The sequence below is a fragment of the Conger conger genome, chromosome 12 (genome assembly GCF_963514075.1).
Source record: "Conger conger chromosome 12, fConCon1.1, whole genome shotgun sequence".
Classification (NCBI taxonomy): domain Eukaryota; kingdom Metazoa; phylum Chordata; class Actinopteri; order Anguilliformes; family Congridae; genus Conger; species Conger conger.
The window spans coordinates 44,916,647-44,929,220 of record NC_083771.1 but is presented as its reverse complement, the minus strand read 5'-3'; the positions used below and the strand labels follow the sequence as shown (position 1 = coordinate 44,929,220).

Sequence of the window (12,574 nt, the reverse complement as noted above, 5' to 3'; positions counted from 1 at the left end):
TTGTATCTCTCCTGTGACGCACAAGATAGCCTTGGTGTTTGTCTTAAATGAGGACGTTTGACTTTATGCAACACTGAATTTCTAATAAGCCTCCACTTCATGACTCATGGTTTATGTTTTTATTCTCACAGGTGATATTCACATAGTGAAGGGTGACCCACAAATAATTACAACAAACTCAACTTCTACAAACAATATTTTTAAGCTGTGCTCACGCACGCCTTGTGTTGCTGCGATGATGCCTGATTGTCCTGGGGTGAAGGGAAGGGTCCACATGATTATATTTACTGCTGATTGTGCTATGAGGGTGAATCATTCACACAGATACGGAGGGCAGAGGGAGAATGACGGGGCTGTCAGCACATGATGGCAGAACCTGAAGTTAAGCCCTGGGCTGTGTCCCCCCCACAGCGTCTGGAGATCCACCAGACGCTCAGCTACATATTCTTAACACAGACAGTTCATGGAAGCTGCTCGTATCTCCTGAAAACCCATCAACCAGTGATGATATTGTAGGGAGTGAAAATGGTTTGTACTGTGATATAGAACCAGGAACTCAATCAATTCTTTCTGACCTCACAGGGCAGCCCCAGGTAAGTTCTTTATGACCTCACACAGCAGCCCCTGGTCATTTCTTTATGATCTCACAGTGCAGCCCCAGATAATTTCTTTATGACATCACAGAGCAGCCCCAGGTAATTTCTTTATGATCTCACAGAGAAGCCCCAGGTAATTTCTTTATGACATCACAAAGCAGCCCCAGGTAAGTTCTTTATGACCTCACACAGCAGCCCCTGGTCATTTCTGTATGATCTCACAGGGCAGCCCCAGGTAATTTCTTTATGACATCACAGAGTAGGCCAATCATGGGACACTAAATGGTATGCCGTGTCAGGTCATCACAGATGTACATTGTTGCTCCATTCATGCATTTATTTTGGAGGAATGAATCGCTCCCCTTAACTGCATCAATATGGCATGGGAGTTCAGAGTGAGAATACTGTCCCCTATGGTCCATAACACACAACACAGTCTCCCCAGAGCCTTACTGCCAGCTGAGAGTCAGAGAACAAGTCACATAATGAGTCACAGAAAATGTACACAACATTTGCATCAAATATGCACAAAAGATGTCCGTCACAGATTACTTTGCTACTTGCCCTCTGTTCTGGTGAAATGAGGGGTTTGTATCCCAAAATGTTCAGCCGTGACATTTAGAAACAGACAGTATGCTAAGACCATTTTAAACCATGTTTAGGAAATGTTAAAAATACACTGGACTGACGCCATGTTCGGCCCCATAAATCCAGCACTTTTGCTTACGCCTACCAACTTAACTCTAAGAACATCAGATGGGCGCTTTTCAGCTGTGTGTACTCACACTGACAACCTCAAAAACAAACTCGGGCGAGTAGGAGGGCGAGATGCTTGCGTTGGTTTATAAAGGATAAACATCTTTGACCGTGTGTACGTTTCCTGACACATTACATCAGGTCCGAGCACTCGTGGTGAACGGCGCTCGGGGGTTTTGTGATGCGAAGTCTCACCGTGTGACTGGGAGGTTCGGGATACACAACGCCCACAACGTGGGGTGACCTTCGACCTGTGCGGGGTTGGGGTTGAGTCACAGCCAGCTCATGGGGTGCAGGCGTGATCCCTTCTACATGATGGAGAAGATGTGCCGGAAACAACAAACCATTCCAGATCTATGATCCTACTGCTCCACTCCCACTCTCTTTGTACACACGCAACTCCGAAACACGGATTCTCAAACACCCCAATTCCATGAAGAGTCACCAATCAATTAATCTGATTAATCTGCAGTTATTATACAGATTCAGGTAGCGGTACGCTCAATCAAGCACCTTCACTTTCTCAAAGTGAGTTGGTGAAGTGAGAGATTGGGAGGTCATAAAGAAATGGCCAGGGGCTGCTCTGTGAGGTCATACAGAAATGGCCAGGGGCTGCTCTGTGAGGTCATAAAGAAATGGCCAGGGGCTGCTCTGTTAAGGTCATAAAGAAATGGCCAGGGGCTGCTCTGTGAGGTCATAAAGAAATGGCCAGGGGCTGCTCTGTGAGGTCATGAAGAAATGAATGGTTGTGAGTTTGGAAGTGAGTTCAGGAAGAGCACGGACACGTTTCTCAACAAGCCATCATCGTTCCCATGATCCCACGGGTGAAGTGGCATGTGCAGTGCTGTTCAGAAGTAATTGTTTTACTCATTTCGGCCTGTCGTTTTAGGAAAAGGCAGGTCTCCGATCAGCCAGCTCCACGAGAGATTAGAGGCCACGGCCATTTTCTTCAAGTCTGCTTAATCTTCGATTGAAGAAGAAAAAGGTTCCCCCCTCCCTCCATTGGAAATGGAGTTTGTTTGTCTATGACGCAGTGACCTGCGTTCGTTCCTCCGGTAACCCGCTGTCCTGTTTATGCCGAGCGACAGATCCGTGGCCAAGAGCTCGCACTCGCATCACGCTTTTTCGGGGAAAAAGAGGCGGGAAGGAGGGGGGAGGGGTCTCTGTTATGTTTGAACAACACGGCCTAACCGCAAAGTGAGGTGTGTTGATTTAAATTTGTAAACGAGCGTCACGGGAGGGCTGTAAACACGATGACGCACACACACGCGTGTCCTCTCTGACTCCCGGGGGAGCGGGAAGCCAAACACGCTTACTTACCTTGTACTTACCGCTCGAATCCCCGCGGGGAACCCCGCGTGGCCCGTTCACTCCTGAGAGACGTAATCCTCTCCATCCCTCGGCGAAATCTGGCCCGATCGCCAGACTATCAAAATCTTCCCCTTCTTCCCCTTTTTCTGGCCAAAGCAGACAGGACAGACGCACGCAGCGGACACGACAGCAAGCCCGGCCGAACCTCATCAATTATTAACGAGGAGGTATGGAAGCAGCCTATCACAGTGGCCTCATCTGCATCTGAGGCGGACGTATGCAAATGAAGCCGAACGGGACTCGGCCCCGTGATAGACCTTATCCAGAGGGCTTTACATATCCCAGCAGGCCATGGGGCAGCTTCCATTAACGGACACAAAGTAAGGTCGATGGGCCAGTTTATAAAATATACACTCACCGAGCACTTTATTTTACTTTATTACACCTACTTATTCATGCGATTAATCAACCAATTGTGTGGCAACAAAATCATGTAGATATGGGTCAGGAGCTTCAGTTAATGTTCAAACTAACCATCAGAATGGGGAATGTGATCTAAGTGACTTTGACCGTGGAATGATTGTTGGTGGCAGACAGGGTGGTTTGAGTATCTCAGAAACTGCTGATCTGGGAGTTTCACACACACACACTTGCCTCTAGAGTTGCAAAAAAACAAAGTGAGCAGCAGTTCTGCAGACAGACACGCCTTGTTAATGAGAGATGTCAGACTGGTCAAAGCTGACAGGAAGGAGACAGTAACGCAAATAACCACACATTACAACAGTGGTATGCAGAAGAGCATCTCTGAACAAACAACGCATCATAACTCTAAGTGGATAGGCTACAGCAGAAGTTTAAACCAGTGGTGTCCAATCTTATCCGAAAAGGGCCGGCGTGGGTGCAGGTTTTTGTTTTAACCCAGCAGTAACACACCTGATTATACTACTGAACTAATCGTGGTCTTTAATCAAGACCTTGATGAGTAGAATCAGCTGTCTTAGTCCTGTGCTAAAACAACAACCTGCACGCACACCGGCCCTTTCTGGATAAGATTGGACAGCCCTGGTCTAAACAATACGTCTAATAAATGCCTAATAAAGTGCCCTGTGAGTGTATATTAGACACCTAACAGCGAGTGGGAACATTTGTGATCCAAAGATAAATGTTCCCACGGACACAACAAAATTGTCAGCGCCTGCTACACTTCCATCTATTTGCAAGAGAGCACTGTACATATCAGAGCTTATTTGAAACACTAGCAGTTGGAAATCTGAAACTCAGCTGTGTACTAAATCTCCCTCTCTTACACACGCAGAGACAGGCAGAAGGAAAGGAACCCACTGTTTAACGTCGATACTGAATTTAACTCAACAGCCATCATAGTTACATGGCTAATATAATTGCAAGCAGCGGTGCCTATTTGTGCGGTTACACAAATAGAGAGTATCTGCCGCCCCCTGGTGGTGATGAAATATAGTGCACCTTCCTAAAAAGCCACCTGTCCTCAATCACGCTGCTGCTCTGAGCTCCACCTTGTACCGCCTCCGTGAGGGTGCCTAGGGGGGAAGGGGGGTCAGGAGTCCCTCTGGCAGGCTGTGGGGAAGTGGAGCTCTGATTTTTGGCCACAGGGGAGGAATCCCAACATCGATTGACGTAGTCCAGTTTGCTCCGATGGTGCCTGAGAAGGTATTCTGCAAAATGTTAGGAGTTAACGTATCGCTCAACCCAGAAACCGTAGCAAAACTGTTCCGATTGAACGTGCCCCTGGTGTGCTGTTGTGCTTTGAACATCCAACAACTACTTCCCACACAGGGCAGGATTTTCACATTGGTTTGCCTAACAGCTACATAGTGTCTAGCACCGTATCAAGCCTGGTGTTGAAAAACCCAGAGTGTTTCTGCCTCCACTACATGTCCTGGCAAACTATTCCACACAGTGACCCCTCTCTGTGTGAATAAATACTTTTTGACATCTTAAATTTTTTGTTTTAGGGACGGTTGCGGTTGTGTGTGCAAACTGCAAACTGCAAATGAATCATTCTGACCCCCCATTTCAGGGGGATGAACCCTGAAACTGGAAGAGGACATTCTAGAAACAGGGTGTCTTACTTTACGAATGTCATTCTTAAAATATGAATTGATAGGTTCAGTTTGGGGAGGTGGGGAATTCGCACAGCCTTTACACCTGATATAACGACTCTGATTCCCTGAATCATCCATCCTCTTACTGCATCTGCTCAAAATATTTTAAGTGAATTTCTGCAGTGATGCCACACTTACACACACTTTCATTTGCATCTGTTAATCCGCCCAGAAGTTCTATTTTTCTAAACAGCTCTTACTTCTAATAATGGCATTCTTCACTCCATTTGAACAATGACCACAGAGCCATTCCATGCCATTTGGTTACCAGTAGAAACCACTGGACTCCCTACTGAGAAACTGACAGATGACATTTCCATTGCAGATCGTTAAGCTTCAAAACCAGGTTCAAAACCAGTGGAGACGTTTTATCGGTTTTTAATGCTTTACTGTTTAATGTTGCAGCCATTTGCCAGCAAGTCACTGTAAAAAGTTTGTTTAATATTAAAAAATAAAAATACATTTTGGAATGAAGTAGTCTGGATATTCTAGACACTGTGTTTCCTTTCAAAGCAAAGTTTTTTTTAAAGATATTTTTTAGGCCTTTTTCAGCTTTATTGGACAGTATAGAGACAGGAAGAATGGGGGCGAGAGAGAGGGAAAGACATGCGACAAATGTCGGACGGTCGGATTCGAACCATTGACGTCACGGCTCGCAATGAGCATGCGGTCAGTGCTCTACAGGCTGCGCCACCAAGACACCCCTGCAAATTTTTTTTTACTTTCTTTTAATAATAGTGAACCATGCATTGTCTAATGCTAAAGTGAGCAAGAAACATCAGTTTCGTTTGTCATTTAACAAAACATTTGTAGAATTACAGAAACATTTTTTGTTGGAGCCATGCCAAACAGTGCCAAACAGTGCCTTCCCCACACTACAAACCATAAAGACACTGAGGTCAAGCAAAAATAATTCATTTATTAACCAACGCAAAACATCCCAGCGCTATTATTCACCTTAAACCAGCCACCCTAACCTAACCCTAACCCTAGCCTAACCTAACCCTAACCCTTACACATCCCAGCCCCATTATTCACCTTAGACCAGCTACCCTAACCTAACCCTAACCCTAGCCTAACCTAAACCTAACCCTAACCCTAACCTAAACCTAACCCTTACACATCCCAGCCCCATTATTCACCTTAGACCAGCCACCCTAACCTAACCCTAACCCTAGCCTAACCTAACCCTTACACATCCCAGCCCCATTATTCACCTTAGACCAGCTACCCTAACCTAACCCTAACCCTAGCCTAACCTAAACCTAACCCTAACCCTAACCTAAACCTAACCCTTACACATCCCAGCCCCATTATTCACCTTAGACCAGCTACCCTAACCTAACCCTAACCCTACCCTAACCCTTACACATCCTAGCCCCATTATTCACCTTAGAACAGCCGCCCCACCCTCCGCCCTTCCTATTCGACCCCCAAATAAACCACACGACCCCACCCATCCCATCCCGTCTCCAGCCCCCGGCGGTGGGCGGGGCTAGCGTGTGTGCTGCAGCACGTGGGCGGGCGGTGCCGGGGGTATTGTGAGGTACGGGGCGGCGGGCGGGACGGTGGGTGGGGCGGTGGGCGGGGCGGGGAGCAGGGCGAGGGGCTTGCTGACGGCCAGCAGGGTGTTGTGCTGCCCCAGGGTGTCGTCGCCCACGGCGACGCCGTCCAGGTAGTGACGCAGCATGAGCCGCAGTTGGGCGTTCTGCTGGCCCAGCACCGCCTTCTCCCGCACCAGGCACAGGCACTCCAGCTGCACCCTGTTGAAGCGATGCCACACGCTCTCCAGCCCAGAGTGCTCCAGGATGGCCTGAAGGGGGGGGGGGGGGTCACATGGAGAGGGGGGGGTTACAGAGACGGGGTGTGGGGTGGGATTAGAGAGGGGGGTGGGGTTAGATAGAGAGAGGGAATGGGACAGATGCATGTATGACTGTGTTTGTGCGTGTGAGTGAGTGTGCGTGTGCGTGCGTGCGTGTGTGTGCGTGTGTGTGTGTATGTGTGTGTGTGTGTGCGTGTGTGTGTGTGTGTGCGTGTATGTGTGTGTGTGCATGTGTGTGTGCGTGTGTGTGTGTGTGCGTGTGTGCGTACGTGCGTGCGTGCGTGTGCGTGTGCGTGTGCGTGTGCGTGTGCGTGTGCGTGCGCGTGTGCGTGTGCGTGTGCGTGTCGGTTACCTTGGCCTGCGCCTGGATCTGCCGGTCTATGCCGGTGGAACCTTCCGGGCGCTGGTCCTGGGGGTCGGGCGTTGGGCAGAAGAACTGCAGGGATTGCTCATCCACCCGCTCCAGCTTCCGACAGAGCTCCGCCCTCCGCAGGAGACGGCCCCCCTGACCAACAGGGTTAGCCCACAGTGTTACCACTACCCCCACTACTAGCTGAGGGTGGCAAGGTACGGTAAGTAAGGGAAGGTAAGTGAAAGAGAGATGCCTTGTGGATGATGCTGTGGAGCTTCTTGGTGGCGGCGTGGCTGTAGGAGACGAGGGTGGTGAGCTGGCCGCGGTTGCGGGACTGGGTGCTGCTGAGCTGGCCCCTCATGCAGCGGCCCAGCTTGGTGGCCTCCTCCCGGATGGCCTCCAGAGCAAGCCGCTCCTCGCAGTCCTTCCTCTGGCCGCTGGACAGCCTGTTACGCAGCTGGGTGATGGACAACTGCGCGGGGAGCGAGAGAGAGGGAGGAGGGCCGGGAGATTTCACCATGAGGTGTTTCAAATCCCATCTTTTTAAACATCACTGGCTCTTCTATACTTGCTGTTTGGCATGTGTGTATGTTTGTGTATGTTTTCTCACGATGCGAAGCACTCACTCTCACACCACAACATAACATTTTAACGGGTGGGGCTTTAATGGGTGAGGAGGGGTTTTAACGGACAATGAGGGTTTTTTTTTTTAACGGGCCAGGAGGGGTTTTAGCGGGCGAGCCTTGGCCGCGGTCGGGGGTTCTGGCCCACTCTCACCTGCATCTTCTGGATCTTCTTCTTCTGGACGTCGATCTCCAGGGTGCTGCCCTCGTCGCGGGCCAGCAGGGTCTGGAAGGTGGCGTGGCGGCTCTGGGTCGAGTCGGCGTAGCTCCACACCGCCTCCTGGATGTCGTGCCACAGCTCCTCGGCCTCACCGCCGAAAAGGATCCGCTGGGCGTTCTTCTCCTCCAGCGTCTGCGGGACGGGGCGGGTCACCACACCTGCTCTCACAGACTGTTTGTTGTGGATTCAAATGCTCTTCTGCATTTGACTAACCTTGCCCAGTGTATTGCAACAAATGAAATTATTCCCTATCCCCCCCCCCTTATCTGTTCCTCCTTGCATCAGGCAAGATCAATAGAGCACAGGAAAGTATCTCCTAATGTTCTGCACCAGGGACCGTTGTGTGTGAGTTTTTCTGGGGCCTATCCTGTTCCTCATGCTGCTGACTGGTGTGTGATTGGGCGTACCCAGTTCCTGATGTCAATGACTTGTGTGTGATTGGGCATACCCTGTTCCTGATGTCAGCGGGCTGTGTGTGATTGGGCGTACCCTGTTCCTGATGTCAGCGGGCTGTGTGTGATTGGGCGTACCCTGTTCTTGATGTCAGCGGGCTGTGTGTGATTGGGCGTACCCTGTTCCTGATGTCAGCGGGCTGTGTGTGATTGGGCGTACCCTGTTCTTGATGTCAGCGGGCTGTGTGTGATTGGGCGTACCCTGTTCTTGATGTCATTGCGGGCTGTGTGTGATTGGGCATACCCTGTTCCTGATGTCAGCGGGCTGTGTGTGATTGGGCGTACCCTGTTCCTGATGTCAGCGGGCTGTGTGTGATTGGGCGAACCCTGTTCTTGATGTCAGCGGGCTGTGTGTGATTGGGCGTACCCTGTTCTTGATGTCATTGCGGGCGCTCATGAACTCCTGGCGGGTGTCGGTGTCCACCTCTCTGTGGCACTGCTCCATGGCGAAGTGTACATCCTCCAGGTAAGTACAATCCAGCCGGTGCTGGGAAAAGATCTGCTCCCTACAGACACACACATTACACACTGCAGTACATTATTACATTATTGGCATTCGGCAGACGCTCTTATCCAGAGCGACGTACAGCTGATTAGACTAAGCAGGAGACAATCCTCCCCTGGAGCAATACAGGGTTAAGGGCCTTGCTCAAGGGCCCAACGGCTGTGTGGATCTTATAGTGGCTACACCGGGATTAGAACCACCGACCTTGTGTGTCCCAGTCATGTACCCTAACCACTATGCTACAGCCCTGTACACACTATATTACACACAACACGCAACAGTTCCAGTGCTTGGATGTGCCCCATGGTCTGGTATCTGGTACACCTTTCCCTCCCTAACTCACCACCATCATTAGCCTTATATATGCCATTGACTGTAATGGCACTTATATAGTTGTATAGATATTGTTTTTTTTTTGTATTAGTCATTTTATTGTTGTACTCAGGGTATTCTAGCTGCCAACTGAGCTATGCTAGTTTGGAAGTTGATGTATTCTTCAAGGGTTCCGATTGTATCTTTAAGCTTTATTAATGTAATGTATCTGTTAAGGCTCTGTTCTAGTGCATGGATGGGCCCCATGGTCTGGTATCTGTTAAGGTCCGTTCCAGTGCATTGGCAGCGGAGCAGTTACGTGATATCTCAGTGTTAACGGTAGAGCAGTTATACGGGTACGTGGGGTGTTGAAGGAAGTGCAGTTACGCGGGTACCTCAGTGTTAACAGTAGGGCAGTTTGTCGGTACCTCTCGGTGTTGAAGGAAGTACAGAGCTCCTCCAGCTCTGTGTTCCACTGCTGCTCCAGGGTACACAGCCGCTCCCGCTGAAGCTCCAGGAGTCTGTCGATGTGGTCGAGATGAGAGCCGTGGCACCTAGCCGACTGCTCCCTCATTCTGTCCACCTCGACCTCCAAGCACTGTGGGCCAGGCAGGGGAGGGACAGTCACCAAATTCACCTCATCCAAGAGCCATCACATTCTCCTCATCCAAGAGCCATCACATTCTCCTCATCCAAGAGCCATCGCATTCACCTCATCCAAGAGCCATCACATTCACCTCATCCAAGAGCCATCACATCCACCTCATCCAAGAGCCATCACATCCACCTCATCCAAGAGCCATCACATTCACCTCATCCAAGACCCATCACATCCAGACTGTCCAAGAGCCATCACATTCTCCTCATCCAAGAGCCATCGCATTCACCTCATCCAAGAGCCATCACATTCACCTCATCCAAGAGCCATCGCATTCACCTCATCCAAGAGCCATCACATTCACCTCATCCAAGAGCCATCACATCCACCTCATCCAAGAGCCATCACATCCATCTCATCCAAGAGCCATCACATTCACCTCATCCAAGAGCCATCACATCCAGACTGTCCAAGAGCCATCACATCCAGACTGTCCAAGAGCCATCACATTCTCCTCATCCAAGAGCCATCGCATTCACCTCATCCAAGAGCCATCACATTCACCTCATCCAAGAGCCATCACATCCACCTCATCCAAGAGCCATCACATCCACCTCATCCAAGAGCCATCACATTCACCTCATCCAAGACCCATCACATCCAGACTGTCCAAGAGCCATCACATTCTCCTCATCCAAGAGCCATCGCATTCACCTCATCCAAGAGCCATCACACTCACCTCATCCAAGAGCCATCGCATTCACCTCATCCAAGAGCCATCACATTCACCTCATCCAAGAGCCATCACATCCACCTCATCCAAGAGCCATCACATCCATCTCATCCAAGAGCCATCACATTCACCTCATCCAAGACCCATCACATCCAGACTGTCCAAGAGCCATCACATTCTCCTCATCCAAGACCCATCACATTCACCTCATCCAAGAGCCATCACATTCTCCTCATCCAAAAGCCATCACATCCATACTGTCCAAGAGCCATTACGTTCTCCTCATCCAAGACCCATCACATTCACCTCATCCAAGACCCATCACAGTCTCCTCATCCAAGACCCATCACATCGAGAAAGTTCAAGAGCCATCACATCCATACTGTCCAAGAGCCATTACGTTCTCCTCATCCAAGACCCATCACATTCTCCTCATCCAAGACCCATCACATTCTCCTCATCCAAGACCCATCACATTCACCTCATCCAAGACCCATCACATCGAGAGCTGCCAGCATTCACCTCGATGACGGCATCCTTGTGGTCCAGGACCCTCTCCAGCGTCTGGCCCAGCACAGTCATGTCATCACGCAGCTCCTTTGCTCGAACCTTCCGGAAAACCAGTCGCCATTTCTCCAGCAGCCTCAGGTCGTTCAGCGCTGTGGTCTGCTCCTCCATCGCCATCTTAGTCTGGGGGGAAGACGCAGGACGTTGGGCGTCACATTCATCTTTATATTGCCCTCACATTACATAACATTACGTTAATGGCATTTGGCAGACGCTCTTATCCAGAGCGACGTACAGTTCATAAGACTAAGCAGGAGACAATCCTCCCCTGGAGCAGTGCAGGGTTAAGGGCCTTGCTCAAGGGCCCAATGGCTGAGTGGTCTTATTGTGGCTACATCAGAGATCGAACCACTGACCTTGCCTGTCCCAGTCATTTACCTTAACCACTACGCTACAGGCTGCCCTGTCACAAAGACTCACAAAGACACTCAATGTCCAACACCCAGGGTTGTATGGCATATAGCAGTGTTGAACCCATCCTAGTTACTTAGAGGAGCAGTGGGCAGCTGCAGTGCAGTGCCTAGGGACCAACTCGAAGGCCAGTGCATTGGTCAAATATATCTGTATCAAAGCATATCCAACTTGACATGCATGTCTTATAGTCTATTATTCATTTCCTTATATTGTTCCCAGAAATACATACTTGTTGGCATGCCTAACACACAGGACCGTATGGCCAAGAGAATCCAGATCTAATCAAGGTTATGCAGACAAAATTAATTTCCCTTGTTAGGGAAATTGCCCTTTTTACATATCACAGGTGAGCACAGTAAGACCTAGGATTATTATTATGAATTGATTTTCTCTATGTTAGCACACATTGTCAATCAAGAATCAATTACGGGAAATCACCCTTACACTCTCAAGACACATGCCATTGTAATACCATGCCTGCGACTTAACAGCAGTCACGTAAGAGGTCAGTGGAACGGACTTACTGTGAATTCTTTAATGAGCATGGCCTGTTTTTTCTTCCTCATCTCCTCCTCAGCCAAGGCTTTTTGCTGCAGAAGTAGCTGTTTCTCCTCCTCCGCCATCTTCGCTTTAGCTCGATCCCTTCCAATGATAACAGCACCGTTTTTGCGTTTTGCATTTATTTTTTAAATTATTTTTTATTTTTTCCTGTGACTGCTGTAGTCAAGCCACGTGCGGAAGACAGGGGTAGCTTCTTCACGTCACGTCTATCAGGAGATGGTAGAGGTATTTTTTATTTGCCAGGGTCATCGTAATGTCAGATACGCCGCACTAATTTGTGGGACGGAAAATCAAAAAACGGCAGAAATGTATAATTAATTAAACAAATAAATAAAGAAACCATTGATGTGTTGTTTCCTTAGTGATGGCCTTTTACACGTTTTTTTTTTTTCTTTTAGCCTACTTTCTTTGTATGCGCTCCTGTACCTACTGTCATTCAACATTTGCAGCTCCATAAATTCGCGTTTTCAGAGTCTTCATATTTAGTATAACCAGGACAATTAGGCTATTGATTATAACTGGTAATTTATCTCGGTCTTTTTAAATCACTGGGTTTCCCTATGTAGGTAGAAGCCAACGTAGTAAGCTACAACATTTCTTCGGCACTAAAA

At 49.0% G+C, this 12,574-nt stretch overlaps 1 protein-coding gene across 1 annotated transcript; it reads right to left on the bottom strand.

The window, feature by feature from the left end:
* Nucleotides 1-6,299: 6,299 nt before the first annotated feature.
* LOC133141608 (dynein regulatory complex subunit 2-like) lies at nucleotides 6,300-12,025 on the bottom strand. Its single transcript, XM_061262173.1, has 8 exons — nucleotides 11,927-12,025; nucleotides 10,944-11,111; nucleotides 9,519-9,688; nucleotides 8,641-8,779; nucleotides 7,756-7,953; nucleotides 7,232-7,450; nucleotides 6,979-7,131; nucleotides 6,300-6,617 (listed from the first exon to the last, which is right to left on the bottom strand). The coding sequence occupies exons 1-8, from the start codon at nucleotides 12,023-12,025 to the stop codon at nucleotides 6,300-6,302; spliced, it is 1,464 nt and encodes a 487-aa protein (XP_061118157.1).
* Nucleotides 12,026-12,574: the final 549 nt, after the last annotated feature.